The 22,250-nt window shown below is 44.8% G+C and overlaps 1 protein-coding gene across 3 annotated transcripts; it reads right to left on the bottom strand.

Moving 5' to 3' along the window:
- Positions 1–576: 576 nt before the first annotated feature.
- Positions 577–18,859, bottom strand: LOC139564794 (integrator complex subunit 1-like). 3 transcript variants are annotated; one of them, XM_071384614.1, is made up of 48 exons: positions 18,774–18,859; positions 18,269–18,350; positions 17,887–18,171; positions 17,574–17,770; positions 17,345–17,482; positions 17,081–17,246; positions 16,699–16,804; positions 16,377–16,563; positions 16,021–16,166; positions 15,571–15,712; positions 13,367–13,543; positions 13,096–13,204; positions 12,907–13,027; positions 12,688–12,765; positions 12,396–12,577; positions 12,175–12,271; positions 11,983–12,074; positions 11,817–11,877; positions 11,515–11,712; positions 11,203–11,332; positions 10,939–11,118; positions 10,619–10,768; positions 10,345–10,524; positions 10,101–10,205; positions 9,710–9,877; positions 9,402–9,513; positions 9,137–9,295; positions 8,859–9,005; positions 8,576–8,674; positions 8,032–8,153; positions 7,479–7,736; positions 7,114–7,273; positions 6,824–6,955; positions 6,091–6,271; positions 5,690–5,819; positions 5,461–5,576; positions 5,249–5,336; positions 4,838–5,109; positions 3,549–3,678; positions 3,303–3,436; positions 2,913–3,105; positions 2,491–2,618; positions 2,248–2,354; positions 1,943–2,056; positions 1,776–1,846; positions 1,562–1,653; positions 1,219–1,328; positions 577–1,044 (listed from the first exon to the last, which is right to left on the bottom strand). In XM_071384614.1, the coding sequence occupies exons 2-48, from the start codon at positions 18,324–18,326 to the stop codon at positions 929–931; spliced, it is 6,624 nt and encodes a 2,207-aa protein (XP_071240715.1). In that variant the 5' UTR covers positions 18,327–18,350; positions 18,774–18,859; the 3' UTR covers positions 577–928. The 3 variants fall into 3 exon arrangements, with proteins under 3 accessions (XP_071240715.1, XP_071240714.1, XP_071240716.1); XM_071384613.1 differs by lacking the exon at positions 18,774–18,859 and adding an exon at positions 18,602–18,767; XM_071384615.1 differs by lacking the exon at positions 18,774–18,859 and adding an exon at positions 18,602–18,767 and having other exon boundaries at positions 5,690–5,816.
- Positions 18,860–22,250: the final 3,391 nt, after the last annotated feature.

Genomic DNA, 22,250 nt, shown 5'->3' with positions numbered 1-22,250 from the left:
AGCGCTTTGGTCTGTGTGATTGAACAATTACTGCCTTGGTTAATTTCCCATAAATGGGTGAGGAAGGAACACTTAGCTGGGTTACCTGCATGCCATGCACGTTGTTTCGTCTACCCCTTTGACACCCTCGAGAGGGTTTCCTGATGAAGTCAGTGGCACTGGGCAAAACAATTCACACTTTCATGGCAAATTGGTTTCCATCGCATGCCTTTAATTTGTCTTCTACACCCCAGTGAAAAGAGTGCATAACTATGACAGCCATTTCAAACATGATCTGGCTCAGAGAATGCATGGAATATGAAGGCACCAGGGTCTTGCTCCATTAACTGTTGCTCCAGTTCTCTTGTTTGAGGTGGTGAAATGTTGATACCCAAAAGCAATAATTAGTTCTGCTGAAATTCCAAAGATTATGCTACACAATTTATGCTGGTAACAGACTTCTCTGTTAAATGTTTAAACATGCAGCACAGACACCATTATAGTATGAACTCTGAGGTTAGAAACAACAGAAAAGACATCATATGGCACCCTGGTTTTATGTGATGTTATTTCTATTATATTTCAGAGACACAAATCCAACATTTCAAAAGTTCTTTTAATTAAAAAAAATACAATTTCTGACATTGGTTGTTAGATAGCCAGTATTCATTATTTCTAAAATAATAGAAGCACTACCACTGCAAAACAAGCATGAGTGACATTTTTATTTCTTTTTTTACAATAATCATATTTCACCATCTTTTGAATACTTCGATATTACCTTCGAATCAAAGAATCAGTTCGTATCAATCAATAAATCCTGATGAGTTGACCAAATGGATAAAAAGAACAGAGCAGTTGTGTATGACACGAGTCTAAATCTACTGTACAAAAACGTTATGGTGACACTGCCTCCCGTCAGAGGAGAAGGACTTGTACCTCCGGGTCCTCATGTTGTTGCCTCCATGTGCAGGACCTTCATGGACTCAGAGATCATAGAGCTGGTGTCAATCTGCCCATAGATCCCCACCAAGAAGGCCCTGTGGAGTAAGATGTCTGCATGCTCTGAGGAGAAAAGCACAACGAAACAAAACAAAAAAAACATATTTTTTCTTTGAGCATGAATCCTTATACATCTTGAAAACACAGAACAGTTTACTTTCCAACTTGCGAGTTTAGATCCATAATAAAGACCAAGCACAGAAGCTGTGTAGTGCTGAGAAGATGGGACAATCATACCTTGACAGAGCAGCACGTATTCTGGCAGGTTCCTAAGCGCTGTCTGCACCACGTCAAAGTTCCCGCTGCCCATACAGTACATGAAGGTGGGCAGGAAGTCTGCTGCAGTGCTGCAAGAGCAGCGAAAAAACACACATCTTACTTAGGACACATAACATTATTTGAGATGAAAGACAACTGAGACAACACCTTACAGTTACCACTACAGCAACATTTGCAGCCAAACATTCCTAGACAATGCATCATCAAATTAATATCCAGTCAGACAACTGGAGCGCTCTCTCTCTAGATTCCTATAAAAATAAGCAGAGAAATACTAGAGGTGTCAGCATTCTGATCTTACCACGGGTTGTTCTGGATGCAGCGCAGGGCCAGGCTGAAGGCCATGTTACGGCACAACTCCTCAGTAGAACTCATCAGTCTCCGCAGGTCATTCTGAGGGCAGGGAAGGCAATGAAAACCTGTTCACTTATACTGTACAGAGTGGTGCCAAGCAGAGTGTGTGTTGGGGGATTACTTGTTCATAATAAAGGTGTGTTATTAGAAGGCGAACTTACAGTGAAGTACTGGATGATCTCAGGATTCCTCTTGGACTTGTCCTCCACCTCGGTCAGAACTTCCAGCACGTCTGAAACACAGAGGGGAGCAAAATGTTGGTGAAGTTCAGCAAAATCCTTGAAGTTACGTGTTAAACTGACCTGAGAGTGTATTATACGTTAATGACCTTCGATGGCTTCTCCCCTGGAGATCTTCTTCAGGTACTTGGTCATGTCAGCTGCAGTCAGTGGAACGGAGGCTGAGATACTGACCATGGGCAGGGAACCAGAGGACGACTCATCTGATCGGAGGAAACCCAGAGACGTGTCAAAAACACCACATTTAGCGAGATGGTTGATTCGTATGTATCTGTACGCAGTCAAAATGTGTAATTAATATATTGTATATTTTTTCATTTGCCAAATTGTTGATGTGTTCTGATTCACTTGTTTTTTCATTCAAGGCAAAGTTTTCACGAGCGGATAAGCTTACCATCTCTGTCCTCAGCAGAGCTGTCAGAGGAGCCAGTCTTCACAGGCAGGGTGAGGCCAGCCAGCAGGGACTTGAGCAGCAGGTCAGGGTGCTCTGACGAGAGCCCCCTAATGGGACAGAGAAAAACAAGTCACTCCTTCGCTGCTCCACACAATGTGAAATAACAACTAACATTACTGCAATGGTGTTGCCAATCCTAATGTCTCAATAATCACTTTTTAAAAACCCAGCTCAATGACTTACTGTAGGATATCGGAATGCTTCTGTAGATAGGGAATGGCTGATGCTGCATCGTGGGTAATGTACTTCTGAATGAACTGCACATATTTACTGAAGACGGCCAACGGATGCATACGAGGTCTCCTGAGGTTCTGCCGGGAATATGGACCACAACATTATTAACTCCATGATCAATAAGATAGTTATTTTAATGCACAAAGCAGTTCACCTTGTGGAAATACTACTGTTCTGTGAAAACACATTAGATCTAGTCAAGATATCCAGCCAACCACAGCTGTAATAGTGGCAACAATCTATTCTTTCCCCACTTATGAGAAGTCAAATAACTCTGAAACCCTAAAAAGAAAAACACAAGCAAATGTCACCAAACCAACTGTAACACCCTGAGGCTGATCTGTGAGTGTGCTCCGTGTTCATTCCCTCACCTGCAGGATCTTCATGAAGGAGAGCAGGCAGTCCTGCAGCGCCCTCTGGTGTTCACCGTGGAACACTAACGGCTGCAGCAGCTCCAGGATGGCCAGCACGTTGCTGAAGAATGTCAGGTGGTTCTGGCTCCGGAACTCCTGGAAGTTGAGGTGGATGCGTCCGTGGAGAAGCGCTCCGATCATCGGCAAGTGTCTGGAAAGTTAAGAAGGGTAAGCTGTGATCATTCTCCAGACGTTTCCACCTTACCACAGCAAAGGTGAGAACAAAAACATTCACAGGGTGATTCTAAAATCACGTCAGTGAACGTCGCCATGGAGCTACAATCTACCATAAGAGGTGCATTGAATTCATATGTCCAACACTACGTTTGTAATGAGCATGGTGTTCACCTGAGGAGGAGGACAGGGTGGGACACAGCCAGCTTCCTGCAGGCCAGGTTAGCGTCTGACATCCGGTTCTCAGCCGACTTTGTGTCTCCCGTATCGCCTAGCAACGTGACCAGACGGTGAACCAGGACGTCGTGCTGAGAGGGAGGGATCACACATCAGTCCTTAAGACCTCCATGACGGCTTCTGTGCCAGCCAATGGCTTTGAGAAACAGTTAGGCGACTGAGCCAGCTGAAGGTCTAGTCTACCTTGCATGTGGTGCCGTCGGCGGCCCCCTCGCTGCTCAGGGTGGCGTCAGGTAAGGTCACGTGCTGGATGACCTCTGGGAAGTGCAGGTAGAGCTGGAGCAGGAGGTTCTGGCACCGCTTACTCATCACACTAAGGAACACACAATGGAGTCGGCTAGCAAACATCAGACGACAGTTTCCACACAGCAGACAGTCACAATGGTCTCCTACTACAATGCTCTCGTCTGATGGAGGCCTCGTTAGTTGGCTCATACACGTCAGACCGTCTACGAATCAACAGGATGTGTGTTCGCTGGTCATCACTGGCGGTGTTTTCCATAAACAGCAACAACCTTGACCAAGAGTCAGATTCCACTGTCTCCTCAACAACCATCATGTAAATTGGGATAAACACCAGCTAATCTAGCGATGAGCCTTAAAAGAAGAGGCTGTGAGGAGAATGCCTATCACACAGGGAAATGTTTATCCCACACAAGGCCAAACACAGTCTGCTTTGTAAGACAGTTTTAAGCAACCCATGTTTTCAGGTCGCAACTATATGTACAAGACAGCTTAGCTGTGCTTAAAAATATTGTAATTGGATAGATAATTTTGCTGCTTGACCTTGGCCAGAGTTTCCCCATTACAATTGGTTTAATAACCAGAGGCAGACTCATGAAAGAAGGTTTGGCTTCCACAAAGAGAAGTTGCACCCTGATCTCTGACAGGCAGCTAAGTCGGAGCGGGAATCCACAACACAGGCAGCACGTGTAGAGCTGCAGCCCTAATCCTCTTGGCTTTATTATAATACACTGAGCCTTTAAAGAGATCACAGAACACACGACTTCTGGTCGTTTTAATTTCACACCAATAGACCTAATTATCGCCTGTCCCCTGGTCCACACAGCGTTGTGTCTGACAGAATATTCAGTCTGTGAATTTCAACTGTTCCGTCCGGTGGTATATCTAGTGATGTGGCCCCAAGTTTATCAGCTCGGTTTAAAGAGGCCAAAGACCAAATTCAATACTGGGGCTAATTAGGGAAGGTGAAAAATATGTCTAACTAAATTAACTGTGGGCACTTTATTGAACCTTATGAGACCAAAATATTATGGATTGTCATTTCTGCTGTTGCTGAAGGAACAGATGGGGTAGTGAGTGAGTGAGCGAGTGAGTGAGTGAGTGAGAGAGAGAGTGTCTCTGTCTAAAGTAGATCACATAGCAACAGATCACCCTGTAAATAGTATTAAATTCCCATTGGGCAAGCATGACTAAGTTTGTCAGTCCGAGAGCCAACACCACACCCATACCTGTCTCCCCATTTCTTTGTGCAGTTGATGAGGTATTCCGAGACTTTCTTCACTCTCTCCAGGTCGCCATGGCAACAGCTGTGGAGCAGGGGCAGCCGTGACTGGATGAGGGAGCAGGAGGTGTGGTCCAGGGTGCTCTTGGCGTTGCCGGGGGTGTTGGCAGGGGGGGAGGAGTCGCCGCGGCTGTTGAGCTCAGACTCTGACATGATGAGGTCCACCAGACTGATAAGCTCCTCCGGGTTCAACCGCAGGACAAACGTATCTGTCTGTTTCTGGAGAGAGAGGGAGCGAGCACAAGAGAGAAGTGTTGGAAGCAGTCAGGCTGAGGGGGAACAATGTTCACTGCTTTGTGTCATGTAAATGGATTAATTGAAGTCATTATTTGAGGGCTAGACTGGAGTACTGTGCTACCTGTGGGGTCTTCTGGTCCCGGCCCTGCCAGATACGAGGGATGTGACTGCAGGCCCACAGGAAGTCCAGAGCAGAAGATGGGTCCAGTCTGGAGAACAGCATACACAACACCATTACAGAATATTACAATACAACTTTCACTATTTGGGAAACACTGTCAGTGTGACTACTACTGCTGAAGGTAATGATTTGGGATTGATATATTGACTGACCGTTGGTCTTGCTGCTTGCTGAGAAGAGCACTGATGCACTGATGAAGAGTTGTCCAGTTGGACTGATGGGTCAGCAATGCCAGAAGGTATGGTCTGTAGGAGGGAGTTCCTTTACCCTGGAATAAACCACATGAAGTAAGGTGGTGAAGTACGTACACACACACACACACACACACACACACACACACACACACACACACACACACACACAGATATTTGCTCAGATTACCTTGTTGAGAGCAAAGAGCAGCTTCCGCTGAAGGTCGGGACACACAGATGTGACCTCAGGGTCAAGAAGTCCCAGCCAATCAACAAGCAGCCCTGAGCTGGACCCGGTCTTTGTCACCTCAGAGCTGCTGCTGAAAGGGAAGTGAATAGATTGACAGGCTCAAGGTCGGGCTCCATGAATGATGAATCTATACAATCCCTTAGTCAAACAAAGTGCTGATTATTAAACATACAATAGTAATATTTCTAAGGCATTACAAAACACAAAGCCATAAACAGACAAACAAAATGTTCTCTATGAGATCAATGCCACAGTTAACCAGATGTGTATGTTGTTGTTTGAGTAAGGGCAAAAATACATGTTTTGAATGATTTTAGGCGTGATAGAATTTACATGCTTACTTGTTTGTATCCACCTCCATTTTCACAGCTTGCTCTTCAGTCTCCTGGAGAAGCAGCGCTATCACCATGGCAACAGGGTCTGCGGTGGTAGAGCCGGTCCCCGTCTCTGTTCCAATAGTCATTAGCAAGGCCAGAAGTTCCTCCAAATATGGAGACTTCCCCTCCACTAGCCCCTGTAACACTGGAAACAACAAACAGTACTGAGTGTTACGAGCTGTCATGTGATATGATGGTTGTGCCATTCCATCAGCTATGGCGGAACATTCAGAAGTTAAAAAACAAAAACAAACCTGGCCATGATGCTGAGCTCAGGAAAAATCTTGTGATTCAGAGGAAAAATAAAACATTGTAGGGGCAAGCCAAAACCACACACCAAAACTATGAACTACCAACTACCATTATCGCATTTCTGCGTAACCTAGATCACCAGCTTGGCCGCAACCAGTTTAAAGTCAAAAGAATCCTTCATCTGGGCTTGATGGAGACCTGAGCCCATATTGGACATAAACAAACTGGAAGCCGCTGGTCTGGTTTGGTTTCAGAGAAGAGCTTATAAACTCATGAAGGAACAGGTCACCAAAAGGAAAAACAGAGACTCAGAGGCGGCAATGAAACAAACAGATCTGGGGAAATTGCGTAACGTCAGCCACCACATCCAAACTGGGGCAGAAATAGTGAGGATAGTTGATGTTCTAGCCTGAGAGAGAGTCAACGACGCACTAAAGTACCATACCTTTGCCTATCAGTTCCGGCTCTGCGTTACATCTCTCCCCTGCCTTCAGTGTGGCGATTATAGCCCTCACGGCCACCTCGGAGTCCCTCCGATAAGCCAGGGCCTCAGCCAGGTGGAGGAAGCCTGTACGAACTGCAGAGGATAGGCATAGTCAGTTATCACACCGTTAACAGTGGATTACTTGACTATCTGTGACTAGGCCCAAGTACGCGTGTCTGTATTATAAATATATATATGTGCAATGGGGTATCATTTTGTACACAGCCAAGGACATGATAAAGAGCATTCACCATCAGTGAGCCGGTGCTTCTGGGAATACTGTCCAGCAAAGGACTTGAGCAGGGCCCGCAGCGGCCCCGCCTCCACGGCCGGGTTCTCCAACCATGTCATCATCTCCATGACAGCCTTGAAGAAGAGAGATGAGAAGGCCACATCCTGCGACACCAGCCGCTGAGTAGAAGAGATGGAGGAAGACCGAGAGAAGGAGAAAAACACGTTAAAAATACAACCCAATACATTCACATCTGTTTGGTGTAATGACAGACATGCATGTATTCTGTCGTAGTGGTGACTGATGAAACACATACATATATAGGCTACAGAGAGAGACAGATGCAGCACTGTTGCGAAGGACAGCAGAGTAAATCAATCATGCCTGGTAGAGGTGCAGCTGGCGCAGCATGGGGCAGGACAGGGCGTGGCTGCGGTTCATGGCCATGACGAGCGACCCAGCATGGGCAGTGCTGAGCAGGGCAGCCAGGGCCTGTAGGAGACGCACTGCCACCCCACCCTGCTGGGGGTGCCCCCCCTGTCTGGCACGCACCAGCTCTTGTGCCAGAGCCTGCTGCAGGGCCAGGGAGAGGGGACGGGGAGGGGGGATGGGCCTGCGGAGGTCCACCTTCAGAGGGAACATCTGTGGAGACAAAGCCAAAAGTATTAGATCCTCAGTCAGCACTCTGAAAACAGGTGGTAGATCTGACTACAGTACTAACCAAACAACTCTGTCAGCTAGGATAATCAATCACTTCACTGTAGGCTACTTGTGGATGTATGTTTTAAAAAGCCTCGGTGTCTGTTTTAATCAGACAAACTACAAGAAAATGCTTGATGAAATCAGAGAGAAAAAATTATTTGCTCCATAAACTTCAAAAATGACTTCAGACAGGTATTAATGTGTCATCCATCTCCAGGCAGAGATATATTCCTACCTGAAGCAACATGCCGGTGAGGTCATCCTCAGGCCCAATCACTGGGATCTGATTGGCTCTCATCTTCAAGGAGCCACTAGGAGTTTCCACGGTAACTTTGGCTCTGTTCACCTCAGTACTATCTGTAAGGTTAAACATCATAGTCTTCGGGTTATTGACAGGTATGGACCCAAAATACCAAAACTGTGTTTTTACTGGGCTGTTCCAAAACCTTTATAAGAAATGTAACTTAGAGAGGCATAAACAAATGTAATCACGTAGTAGTAGTATGAGACTGTATGGAGTGGCAGGTAGCCTTGCGGGTAGGAGCGTTGGGCCAGTAACCGAAAGGTTGCTGGATCGAATCCCGAGCTGACAAAGTACAAATCTATCGTTCTACCCCTGACCAAGGCAGTTAACCCACTGTTCCCTGGGCGCTGAAGACGTGGATGTCGATTAAGGCAGCCCCTCGCACCTCTCTGATTGGGTTAAATGCGGAAGACACATTTCAGTTGAAACCATTCAGTTGTACCACTGACTAGGTATCCCCCTTTCCCTGACTGACCTCTGCGAGGAGGAAGAGAGGAGCTGAGCAACCCGTGGAAAGTGTGCCCCCCTGTGGCGCCTCGCTCATGCTGCACCTCCACCAGATGAGCCATGTAGTCTGTAGCACAGGACAAACAGAATCATCAGGAATAGACAATATACCGTCAGCACTAAATAGTCAGATTTATGCACAGAATCTTCAGGAATAAATTATATGAGCACTAGCTACATAACTGAGGCAAACATTATCCACGTGGAATAGATATAGTGTAGTAGGATAGTTTGTGGTCAAGCTCTCTCACTCTTGTCCATGATGTTCTGTTCCAGTGTCTGTGAGTCGTGGGATACGGCCTGGTCCAGGTACTGCAGCAGTTTACTCATACTGGACACGGGGATGCCAAACGACTGGACAAACAGCAGCAGCTGCTGGGGCTCCAGATCCTGCAGCGCTGCAGAGGACAGACATTGTATCACAAATACCAGAATTGTATATTTTTATATACGGTCGTATTTTACTCTGTTAGGCCTACACCATGTACACTTCTCCCTACATGTATTTAAAATGCGTTTGGACTCGTACCTGCATCCACCAATCGTGCGACCTCTGACCGGATCATCCTCAGCTTCAACCAATCAGGTAGCAGCAGGGCCTCCTCGGAGGTGTCCACCAGGAAGGCGGTGGGGAGGGGTTTCTTGTCGGGGAACCAGATGTCCAGGAGGTTGAAGAAATCACTCTCCTCTGAGAACAGAGACACATGAATCATACTATACACTGAAAACAGACACTGAGGTACAGTAGACAGGCCATGTTTGTAACAACAAGTGTGGTATTCAGAGATACATACCTTTGGGTGGCCCGAGTGTCAGGAGAATGACCATGGCATGGACCACCAGGATGTGCATGGTGGCCGTCTCCCCTGTGGTCCAACGCAGAAACACCTGGTCCTGAGATTCTGACTATAGAGTTCAATAGTCAAAGGTCAAAGGAGTAATGTAATTTCAGTGACAACTGTATTGACAGCAAGCACCTCTAGTTGAAATGATCGCTAAGGGTCTACCAATATGCAACCATCAGTCTGAAACCACGTTCCATTTAGATGTAGAAAACGTAAGGTTAGCCCCCACCCCCTCCCAGTAAAGATCCAAACCTCACCCAGCTGTAGAGGTCCTCTCCCTCTTTGGTCTTCCTCATCCTCCTGATGTAGCTGGAGAAGATGGAGATGAGGGCCGAGAGCACAGCGTCTGACTCGGGCCGGCAGGAGTACTTGGAGAACAGGCTGTTCATGATGGTGGAGCGCTCGACAATCAGACGGGCCACATCCTAGAGGACCACAAATCAAACCCATCTCAGTATCTAACTATTAAGGCAATACAGGGTCGTGTTCAGTGGGGAAGAAAACGTTTTGAAACTACCTGAACTTGTTCAATAAGAACACAGACTTTAGTTCTCAGTGCAAAACGTTTTGCTACGGGGTGCTCGACTGAACACACAGCCCAGGTATATAATAGGAGGTATGACTGAGGAAAAGAGGTGTCAGGGCTACCAGAGCGAGGTCATTGTGAGACGCCTGCTCCTCCACTGGTGCATGCTGGGACAGGTAGATGAGGTAGGCGCTGATGGTCTGTGGGTCTGTCTCCATGTGGATGGCCTGGGGAAGAACAGAAACACAACACACATTCTTACCACATCCCTTCAGCGGAAAATAACTCTGTGTCATCTACAACCTGACAATGAGGCCAAATACAGTTCACATTGGTACGAACGATCTAGACCAGTTCCCCACTGACCTGCTGCAGAGCGGTGGAGGTCATGCCCCGGACGCTGTCGAACAGGGGAAGCTTGGGGAGGTCCTGCAGGAGCCACTGGTACCCTGGCAGGAGCTCAGCATCTCTGGAGTCCTCCTCCATGGGCTGGTCCCTCTCCTCTCCATCCTTCAGACCCCCCTCAGTCAGCACCAGAGACAGACCCTGAACAACGGCAGAACAGCCAAAGTAGATGAATACATCTCAGTAAATCAATGAAACAGTCATATTAGTGTGTGTCCTGTCTCTTATAATGCACCTTCATAGCCAGGACTCTTGATGCCACTTGAGAAGAGCTGAGGCGGCGCAGGAAGTAGTCCAACACCTCACACGTGGTCTGTTCGTCAGCTTTAGGACCCAACAGCAGATCCTGCAGCCGTCCAAGGAGCTGCCTCTGCTTTTGTTGCCTCTGGTGTAGCGAGAGAGACAACAGAAAAAAATGGCATTTGTTGGTTTGTGTGGATGAAATAAAACGTGACAAGCGTATCCTTTGAGATGCTGGAGTCAGTGATTTCTCTAGCCACAAAAGCCATTCAAAACAAACAAAAATATGATCGCTGTTGAGAAACGGCAGCATACTTGTCTTTTCTTGGCTCTCTGCTCTTTGCTCTCTCCTTCCTCGTCATCCTCGATGGGCAAGTTGTCATCTGCAGCATCGTGAAGCAGGAATTCACACAGGCACTGCACGGGCAGCACATCCAAGGACCCCTCACTGGACTGCACCAGGTCAGCCAGCCAGGGCATTGACTGAGAGGAGGCCTGGGGAAAACATAGAACACAGTTGTAGAGTTCCTTCCAGAGAGAATACTTTCTATTGGCGAGAGAGGATGTGCTCTTGTTTACCTGTCTCTGGATGATGTTGAGCAGGAAGTCAGGGTTGCGAGAGCGACAGAGGAGGTGACCCAGGCGAAGGGACTGGTTAAGGCTCTTCACCTGCTCCTGGACTGCGGGTGGGGGTTTGCGAGGGGGCCCCCTAGAAAAAAGAAACAAATGAACAAAATGGGTCGGTTTCCCAGACCCAGATTAAGCCTAGTCATGGCCTAAAAAAGCCCATTCAATGTAGATTCTCCATTTAGTATGCATTTTGACAATCTGCGTCTAGGAACAGTCCCTAAAAGTAGTCTACAAGGTGCAGGTATGAAGCAGGAGTCTTACTGTGGGTCCAGACTGGTGAGCTGAGACAGCAGCAGGCTGTTGCTCTCTGTGATGGTCTGCTTAGTGGAGGCAGCTGCCAGGTGGCTCTCGAAGGCCAGGATCTCCTGCTTCTCTCTCTGGGACACCTGCAGCTCTCTGTTGATCATCTCGGTCTTGGTCTCCTCATCGGCCACCGTGCATGGAGGGTAGGAGTAGTTACTGCCAAGCAGGAAAAAGGGGGAAGAGAAAGATAAGGTTTGTTGAGTAGTTAGTCTGGTATGTGTTGGGTTTAAACTGATAAACGTTTCATACTTGTGACTTACTTTGTCATAACCATCTCCATGAGCATTTTCAGTGTGGGATAGCCATCCCAGGCAGCCAAGCCTGGAGAGAAATACATGGTTGATTGTAACAAAGAGATAAAACCTGTGGCTAAGGTTCTAATACATACACTGATGACTTGTAGGGAAACATGATTGAGACTCATACCTATTTTCTGTGGATTGAAAGCGGCCACCACAAGTAGTAGGAGCCACGCTTTCCAGTAAAGTGTGGCTATCGCCAGGTTCGGAGGAGTATAGCTTGAAAAATATCAAACGTGTTATTTACAGAAAACGACATGAACATCGACTCAAAGCAGGCTGGCAAGTTGATTAATTAAACTAAGAGAGAGCAGCGTACCCAGCAGGCAGCTGAATGTTCTCTGGGTGGTGGTAGGTGCACAGGTTCAGCACTGCGTCAATCAGCTGGATCCGCTCCACTCTCAACACATCCAGATCTACAAAAGCAAAACCAGGAAACAAGCGAAATATCCCTCTTGATGTGAAGCCAAATAAAAAAAGTTCCCTCAACGTCATCTCTTTTCATGAAAATGTTAACTACTGTAAGTAAACTCCACTTACCCATTGCTGTTGCAGATGTTGTACCATCGGACTGGACCCCGGCCGCCCTCTTCACCAGGTGGTCCGCCAGCTCCATGGCGTCGGCCGGGCCCAGAGGCAGGTCACGGGACAGTCCGATGACCAGGATGCGCATCAGAGTGTCCTCCAGCAGAGGCACTTCAGAGCACAGCCGCAGGAAGAAACTGGCGGAGGCAAAACATTTAAGTGATGTCAACGGAGCAGGAAGAGACAGAAGGGACAGACAGACATGAATAAAACAAATCGAAAACAAAGGTTGGGAAGAGATGCTCACTTTCTGTCGCTCTCAGGCGGCCAGTTATCCCACTTGTAGTAGGTTTCTGGTTGCTCTGTGAAAAGCACCTTGTGAAGACTGTGGAAAAGAAACACAAGTAAATTATTCTACCCATGTAATGAAAATAATCTTAAGTAACTACTGTAGGATGTTTATTAGCTCCCCCTATGTTTATCTTTTTGAACAATCAAAGTGGCACGAAAACTCCCAAACACATACCAGTGTATATAGTCCTTGGATGGCACTTTGGCAATAGTGGGAACAACAGAGTGAAGCCACCACACAGCATCCCTCTGAATGGCAGCGATATTATTCTGAAAGGATCTCAGACCATCCAGATCTGAAACAGACAAAAGGGATGTTCAAAATGCCCACATCGACAACAACCAGAGAACTACAAGAACTTACTCTTCTTCTCTCCTTTGTCCCATGCAACGCCAGCCTCTTTGACCTGAGCTGTGATGCCCAGCATCATGGAGCACGTGAGCAGGTCTGTGACCTGGATCACAAAGCGTTCCTGTGGAAAACAGACAGAGAGCATGAGCTCAAATCCACAGGGAACACATATAAGTTATTCATGAAGAGGCACAGAAGGGCATATAACTAGGTAGGGGGTGAGTTATTTAATGGTACAGGAGACTGAGACAAGGTGGGAGTAATATAAAGATCGTGACTTCACTTTGAACTCCATGTCGACGTAGGTGGCCTCCTTCCTTTCCTGCATCAGACCCAGGCAGAAGGACTGGAAGTTGATCTCGTGCTTGGTCTGTTTGATGATCTCTCTCAGCAACGCTCGAGAGGCACGCAGGTAATCATCCTTATTGGTCAGCAGGTCCTGGAACACCATGGCCAGGAACTAAGTACAGGATCAGAAGGGAGAGGACAGCTTTAAGCGGTTTCCAAACAACATCTCCTTCTTGTGTTTCAGTTATTCAAAATAAAGTAAAAGTGCGATCAATCAGAGAAAAATAAAAACGTGTACTTCCATCCAAAGCCAATAAAGCTTATACAGGTCCATTTCTGAACCCGGGCTTGACGTTAAATGTTTTAATTGTCCGAAAGCTGAAGTCACTTGTCAACATGCCCCCCCCCCCCCCAAAAAAAGGTCTGTAACACCATGGGCCAAAAGGGCATTACAACGGCAAGTAAACGGTGCTGAGGATGCTGCAGCACCCTGTGAAAAATCAGAATGTAGTGTACTGGGCCTTCACTAGTCCTGTATTAGAGGACAGGTACAGCCGTGTGTAGCACGGTCAATACTGGTTTGAAGACTGCTAAGCATTTGGATCGCATGCTACAGGAGGGACGAGCAAAATCGTGACATAAGACAAAAGATATTTAGGGAGACAAATCTTTTTCGAATAGCCTATTCCACTCAGGTGGAGCTGTGGCACGAAAGAAATGTGTAGAGGCCTAGGCCTATCTGGCCATCTGTGTGTCTGTGAGCGGGCAGATGGAGCGAGTGACACACAGGCAACGAGCCATGCTGGCTGTGCTCTTGTTGCGCCATGTGATGGGCTCATGTGATCATCATGGGCTCCAGAGCAACTCTGCTTACCTCAGAACTAAATGATTACAAACTGATTCGCATATATTCCCTCATCTTCCTCTCTTATTAGGCCTAGGCTACCATATTCATTGTAGGTAGGTTGCACACACTGCATCCTTTCTTTCAGAAGCTTTCATCAGCTGTAGTGTAAGTTCTCTTTTGACTCATGATCTTGGTATTGTTTGCTCAATTTCACCCTGTGGCCTAAAATAAATCTGTGTTTGAGAATAGCAAAGACTCCGGCTTTTATTATTATTCCCATTTAAAATCTGCAACTTTAGGACATTTAAATAGTTTATTAGAATAGTTTGGAAAACAGTCTTCAATCTTTAATTGGACTTAATGCTTTATGATATTTCAAGTTAGTTTTCAACCTCACATGCATGCATCATTTCTGTCTTATAACTCTTTGCTCAACTGTAAGGTTTGTTCAAATTTCTCATTTGATCTTTATATCTTGCTATTGTTTCTCTCTCATTATTACCTTAGGCCTCCCCTGTTTTGGAGTTATTTAAAAGCAACTTAAACTTTGAGATCATGAAATAGCACAGCAGGAGAAATCTAGCATGCATTAAACTGAGAGTGGCTTAATAGGCCAAGTCATATTAATATCAAATGAAAATGTGGGCTTCTATAACAATAAGACACCGGAGTGTCCTGTATATAAATAGACTTTGGCTATTGGCCCAGATCATCCGACATTCGAGAGAGAGAATATATATATTCTGACTGGATATTTTGTGCTGCTTTAGTCAGACTCTTACACCTCGATCACACCGACAGCGTCATTGCATTTTGGTACACCAGAAGTACATTCCTTTCCAATGGACCGCTGCGTTTGCCTTGCAGCATTGCGTTGTAGGGGCAGTTGCGGTGTGTTCTGTGTGGTGCATACGTTGGATTTATCGAACATATGCAACAAAGTGTATGCGTAGAGGGCTTAACAGAAATGGTAGCAGAAGGTGAATGTTTAACTTTTGTTGCACACATATCCAGATGCTGCAGCGTACCATTTTGCACAATGACGCTGTTGGTGTGATCGAGGCGTTAGCCCTGTCTACAGTGTTCTCTTGCTTTGTGTAAATATAACATATTGATTGAAATAGGCAATTTACTCAGTATGTCAATTGTTTGATAGTGATTTTTTTACTTGTCCATTCGGACAACTAAAATCTATATTCTGGTTGTCCGACATTCATTTTTTATTTATTTTTATTATTTGCCACGGACAAGCCTTAATTTCGAGCACCGTGAGCCACATATATTTACTTTCCCCACAGTAACACATTTTTTATTTCCCCCAGCTGTCTTGTCAGCATGGAATACTCCCTCACCTTAGGGGCCTGCTCTGGGCTGTGCTGGAGCAGTGTGTGAAGGACTTGCATGTTGTTGGGGTTCCTGGCATTGGACAACTCGTTAAAGATCACCAGCTTCACCATAGTTCCCAGGTTGTCTTTGTGTGCATTCAGTAGCTCCCTGGTTAACAAAGGCCAGACAGCACAGTTAAGTGTATGAATAAAGCGTTCTGCACCAAGACTTTTTGAAATATAAATGGTCCTCTGTAGGATGTTCAAACTAACTACATTGAACACATCAACTATGTTGATATGCAACAACTTGTTAGGGTTGAGGTTTGGGTTGAACCAGGATGAGGACATGAAGATAGGGTTAGGGTAAGGATTTATGGTTGAGGCCCCTGGGTACTTAGTTGAACATCTATAAACCATCTGTAGGGGACTATCCAAACTAAACAATCATATGGCCATAAGAGAGGACCTGCAGACCTGACACAGAGCATGTAGTGATTGAGGATGACTTTAGGTTTCAGGCGGATCTTGATGAGGTTGGAGGTCACCTCCATGTCGTCCGCTCCATGGGAGTTGCAGTTCATACAGAGAGACATGAGAAGGTCCTGAGCTGGACGGGTCAGCTGCAGAGACAAAAGGCTTCATTATACAGAACAGAACACTAGTTCACTATCAGATTTAATTTCATGCAAACAGATGCATTTACATGCTGGATTTGAGGCTGGAAGGAGATGGCTCTAATGTCCACTTTAGACCATGATTGCCAATGAAATGATGATTCCTGTTAACTAGTGAAGGTGATGTGGGTAGCTGAGTGTTACTCCTCCTCTCACCTTTGGATTCTGCAGCCACATCTCCAGCCTCTGCACAGCCATAAGCCGCACCTCCTTGTAGCCACAGGTGGCAGTGAGCAGACGCAGCAGGTTACGGGACACATTGTCCATGGGCTGCCTGCGGTTCAACTGGTCCTTCAGGACATCTAGAACATAGTCCTCCACACTCTCAGACAGCTCCTCGTACCTACGATGAGATGAAGAGTGAATGAACACAAACTGTCCAATAAACTGATCGGTCTAAGTAGAAGCAGACAGACAATACAGACAGGCATTCAATATATTACTGCTAGAGTATATGTAGTAGCCTATGCCTAAATACCTTGGCATAACTTGTCCATCATCTTCAGGGCTAAGTTTCTCCTCAGCAATTAGCAATTCAGTCTGGCTGTCATCCTCATCTGGGGTGGAGGGGTGAGGACTGCTCCCTGGAAAGTTGACATTTTAGTCATTTAGCAGACGCTCATAGCCAGAGCGACTCAGAAGAGCAATTAAGGTTAAGTGCCTTGCTCAAGGGCACAGACAGACTTTCACCTAGTCGGCTTGGGGATTCGAACCAGCGATCTTTCGGTTACTGTCCCAACGCTCTTAACCGCTAGGCTACCGCCAAATGTTAAATGACGTAGTAATGATTAAGAGTCAAATCCAATGTCCCTGGATTCACACCTGAACAAACCGGTAGGTACATACATACAGTACTATACCTGCACTGATATCTCCACCGGAGCGGCCAGTGTCAGGCTGCAACTGCAGCAGCATACTCTTTGGGGGCATTTTGGTACTGAAGGCAGTCTGGATATTGTCCACAAAATTCTTACAATGGGAACTGTCTACCCAAATTCGCTCCCCCAAAGAGTCCTCAATGTACACCTGAAAAGAACATGACCGTGTTAAAGAGCGCACAACAGTGGTAACAACGCAGCTAGAATACAAACAGAAATCCAACAGGAATGATGAGTGGTTCTCACTTTGACAAAGATCTCTGGCCAGTTCTCATCCTCCTCATAGGCTGCCATCAGCAGGTTGCAGGCTAGCACAGACACCAGACTGTTGCCCTTTGCTTTGAAGTTGATGGAGGCATCCCGGCGAAGGAGACTGCACAAGGCCTGTCCACGCACAGATAGAAAAATTCATGAACAAATCTGTATATAACAATTGTATGGAACTGATTGTAAAATGTTGGGTTTCAAATCTCACCTCAATAATTCCTTCAGTGGCAAAGAGATTGGGCTTAATCTTGGCCAGAAACATGAGGCTGAGGTATAGTGTTATGTCAGGTTTGGCCCGGTTCATCTTCAGTTGTTTGACAGCTCCACAAAGCAACCCTTCAATGCGATCATCATTTCCATCCTGCTCTGCATTCTCAATCTCATCCAGGAGCACTGCTGGGGGGACTGCAAGAGAACCATTGTGTTAGTAATATGCACAGTCACACACAGCACACCACAGAATCAGGATTCACCACTACCTATTCCTCTGAAAAAATATTTGAATTGATACTGTTTCCTACCTTCTATGGGCACCACTGAGGGCTCCTTGATCGAAGGCGATATAGCCCTTTTGTCCACTGCTGCCACATCAGCCAGTCGTCCTAGGGCGCTGACAGGAGGGGTAGAGGAGATCTTGGGGCGCTTCACTAGGCCGGACAGGCCAGAGGAGGATGGAAGTGACGAGGAAGTCTCTCGTTTACGATCAGTGGGTAAGGTGGACACTGGCTTAAGGAGAACTGCAGGTGCTTTGGACTCTCCGCCACTCTTTGACCCCAATGCTATGAAATCTCCTGGAGGAGGGTGACCTATTGGCAACATTTGGAAGAGAAACACTTGTAATATTATTGTATGTTTGACAAAAGTTAGATAAAGTGGGTGCACATAGCTAGACACTGTACATACCGGAGGGTTTCACAGCACTAGGCCGCCTAATCGTTGTAGGCTTGGGACGATTCATCATGTACACTCACTGCCCGATCATGTACTGTGTGGGTGCAGAGATTTCAACATGAGACACACAGATAGCTAGTTAGCATAACTACCTGGAAACTGGTCGGTAAATAATTATCGAGGCAGCCTATTTGTAAAGCATTTTCACATCACGATAACGGATTTATCCTCGAAAAGTGCCTAAAACATTTGGCATTTGTCAAACTGACAGGGCTAAGTAGTAGCTACTAGCTAACGTTAGCTATATAATGTTATTGTGAAGCATTATAGAAAGCGGCTACCTACGTTTACAGGTACGTGAGCTAGCTAGTAGCTAGCTACAAGCAATTACATCGGGAAAAAAAGCTAGTAAGATGAACAACTAAGTGTTAGTTCGTTTCCAATATGCATGGAACTTGTGACTGACTGTTGCAATTGCAAACTATTGAATATCAAAAAGAAATAGACTCGTTCTCACTTCCATATTGTTTTCCCGAACGGAAGTTCCCGCGTCTCGAACGGAAGTCCCGCCCGTGAAAGGGTGAGCGTTGAAGAACATAAAAAATGTGCTCGTGCTGTGCAGATCACAAACTAAATGAAGATTAGACTATAGGCTATTAAGGATAGAAACATCTGCATTTTGTTATTAATAAAAATGTATTTAGATATTTTTCATGAAAATAATGTATGACTAATGTTCCCATTGTAATTGTATTTATCCTATAATGTAATTTCTCCAGTTTCACAAGTAGGCCTAGGCCAAGTGTAATAATGTCTGGCAGTGGGTGTTGTTATGGGTGGCACTATTTGCCTAAAAGCTTTGGAAAAGGAATAAGGTTTCCAATAATCCTCACAATGATTTCAGGCATGGAAACATACATTAATGCTCGTGCCAGACAAAAGAAAACAGAACTGTCACCTAGAAAGGCACACCAAGCACACATTGAAAAAAAAACATGTGCTTGTAATCAAGCCTTGTTAGTGAAAATGCTTTAGTTCTTGTATCTGGTTACAGTTACTACTTATGAAAAACGGCATGTCAATTGTGCTCTCCTTTCATGATACACATTCCATTTATCTGATGACATCATTACAGTGCATAACATAGCCGTACTATTCCCAAACCATAAGATGAGCCATTTATCCTACTTTCGACACTGTTACAGTATTCTCCATGCTATTACATCAGACATGTTTGACACTTTCTCTAATAGCAACAAACTAGCCTACATCTTATTCAGAGACAATATTGCTGAATACCAGTCTTTCATAGCAGACTACTAACACCAAGTGACACTGCTTCACCACATGTTTCCATAGCCCTGTAACCTGACAGTGTGTTACATAAAGTGTTTTTCATATTAAACATATTTTGGATAAATCAGTGGAATGGTTAGTCATGTTCCAAATGTAAATCCTGTGTCACATGGGAAGTCCACAAACCTGAAAAAACAGTTTGTGAGTAGTCTGTTTCTTCAGAAACAACTCATGGGCAACTATGAGTCAATGTTTTTAAGGAGAAATCCACCTAAAACAGAATCTCCCATTTTGTATGCACCTCAGGAAGCGAAAGTCAATGTTGTAGTCATATTGCTGTGACAATCGCAAACCTTTTAATTTGTTTTACTTAGTACCCAGGGTTGAGTAGGTTACTTTCTAAATGTAATCTGTTAGTTACTAGTTACCTGTCCAAAATTGTAATCAGTAACCTAACTTTTGTATTACCCAAACTCAGTAACCTAATCTGATGACTTTCAGTTATGTTTGGATTACCTTCTCTTTAAGAGGCATTAGAAGACGACAAAGAGGAATTGAATGTCATTGAGAAAACATCCTTTCTGAATTTAAAAGTAATTTAAGAAGTAATCATCTAGTTTTTCAACAAAATAAAATTGCTGATAACGTAACTGATTAGTTCTTTTTTTGTAATCAGTTTACATGTAAACAGTTACTCCCCAACCCTGCTAATAACTAGACTGAAGAAGTTAGTGAAGTCATCATTTATATGTTAATCATCAACAGTCTGTTGGGGTACTGGAGGTTCATTTTCCAACCTTCTGTAAACAGTCGGGGGGCTCTTTGTCTCAGATCATTTTATCCGAGCTCAGCATCCTACATCATCGGTGGGATATCGTGGGCATAAAAGCGAACACCTCCTCTGATCTTTATTGTTTCATATCCCAGTACACTACTGTGTAATATTGATTTAGTCAAAACAAAGACATGAACAGACAAGTCCTGCCTCAGGTAAAGGCTTCGACACTGCTGGAGTGGAACATAGGGGACACATTTTTCTAATAAATCGACCACATGATCAATAAAATAATGAATTGCCGACAGCCCAACTATACACCAAGCCAAACAATCCCATGCCACAGTGCACATTCAATTATATTTTTAATTACAAGAATGCTTAGGGGGGGATTACAGACGCATATAAACTATTGCGAACATAACCTGATGTTAATTCTGTTGACAAGATGTGCTCTAATAAAGCAGGTTTGGGCATTGCTTTAGAATGAGAACCACCGATAACACAAACTTGAGTAATTACTCATCTCATAAGCTGCATTTGCTATCAACTTTAAATGTACTCTGCATGAGAGATCCCAGCACATCAATGTACAATTTAGTCCATATGCCTCTACTGAGGAAAACGCTCATGTGTTGAATCACCCATGGCAATGGTCTTCCACAGAAATACAACCATACACCAACCTCCTGGCTCTAGGCCCAGCTACAGTGGGTGAACTCCATGGGAGTTAGTCAGTTCCTTTGCTAGGAAATTAGTGGGAATCTTTTTTCTTATTGTTTACAGTGTAATGGAGAGGTCCTCACTAAAGACATCCTGATTTGAACCAATGTATTAAGGCATATTGTAAGGAGCAAGTTGATTATTATATGAATATAATTTAGTAATTTACAACCCTTCCATTTAAATTTGACCTTTTCCAATCTCAAACTTCTGCAGCGCAGTCTATGGTTGCGTTTACACAGGCAGCCCAATTCTGATCTTTTGCCACTAAATGGTCTTTTGACAGCCTTGAGGTGTGTCAGCATTGCTTATCAACTCTGTGCTCAGTTTGAGGATGTTCAATGAGATGAGCCCTAGAGTTAGGCTGTTAATGTGTATCATGTACATACACATTTTAAACATGCAGTATTAAAATTAGTAAATCATTTTTGGAAGAATATTTGATCTGTCTGTTTAAAAAAAAAAAATGCAGTGTATGACCAGACTTGTTCTTGTAGACTTACAACAAGAACAACTGAGAAGCACGTTGTGGGAGTCCTTAGTTGGGGGATACTACTAGTTTATTTTTGGAGATGTGTCATGTTTTTTTCTAAAGCATTTCACCTAAGAGAATGTCTGTCACCCTTCTCCGACTATATATTGTCTTGCATGAGAATGGTCTTGGGGCAGTAACGTAAGTGGTTAGTAAGAAGGCGGAATAAGCAAGCTTATAGTTGGGCTCAGAGCCTTCAACATTATGCAGCCTATAATAAATCCAAAACTCAAAAGAAATGTTGAAAGGACAGGACATTGGTAGACAGATGGCGCTGTTTCTTCTATTAACCAGTGAGGCAGTAATTTTAGGGTCAGATTACCTCAAAAAATGATAATTCTCTAATGTAAAATTATGGGAAAGTATATGGGATAGGGATTCTCTAATAGTTATTTTGTCACCAGAAAAACGAACATTGTGCAATCAGGTGCGCATGGAATTACTGAATCGGCATATAAAAAGCTAAAACATGTGCTGACATTGTTTGTGAAGTATTAACAGCCTATTTATAGTTGGATAGCCATCATTAGTATAATAATGATTTAATCTACACATTATCTCGCAAATTTTCCCTGAAGTATTCGCAAACTGCGTCTCCCGTCTATTTCCAGCTTCCCCTAGTTTCCCGCCTCGTTCACGTCAGCAGAAAGTTATTTTCATGAATGGAG

The sequence above is a fragment of the Salvelinus alpinus genome, chromosome 36, assembly GCF_045679555.1.
Source record: "Salvelinus alpinus chromosome 36, SLU_Salpinus.1, whole genome shotgun sequence".
NCBI lineage: Eukaryota > Metazoa > Chordata > Actinopteri > Salmoniformes > Salmonidae > Salvelinus > Salvelinus alpinus.
The sequence above is the reverse complement of the archived record's forward strand: the minus strand, read 5'-3'. Positions and strand labels throughout refer to the sequence as shown.

Excerpts from the sequence above, each read along its gene's own strand:
- LOC139564794 (XM_071384614.1), bottom strand. The coding sequence starts at position 18,326 with ATGATGAATCGTCCCAAGCCTACAACGATTAGGCGGCCTAGTGCTGTG. Across the intron at positions 11,333-11,514 it reads CTCACCAGTCTGGACCCACA|GGGGCCCCCTCGCAAACCCC; the intron begins GTAAGACTCCTG and ends TCTTTTTTCTAG. Across the intron at positions 6,956-7,113 it reads GAAGCACCGGCTCACTGATG|TTCGTACAGGCTTCCTCCAC; the intron begins GTGAATGCTCTT and ends TATCCTCTGCAG.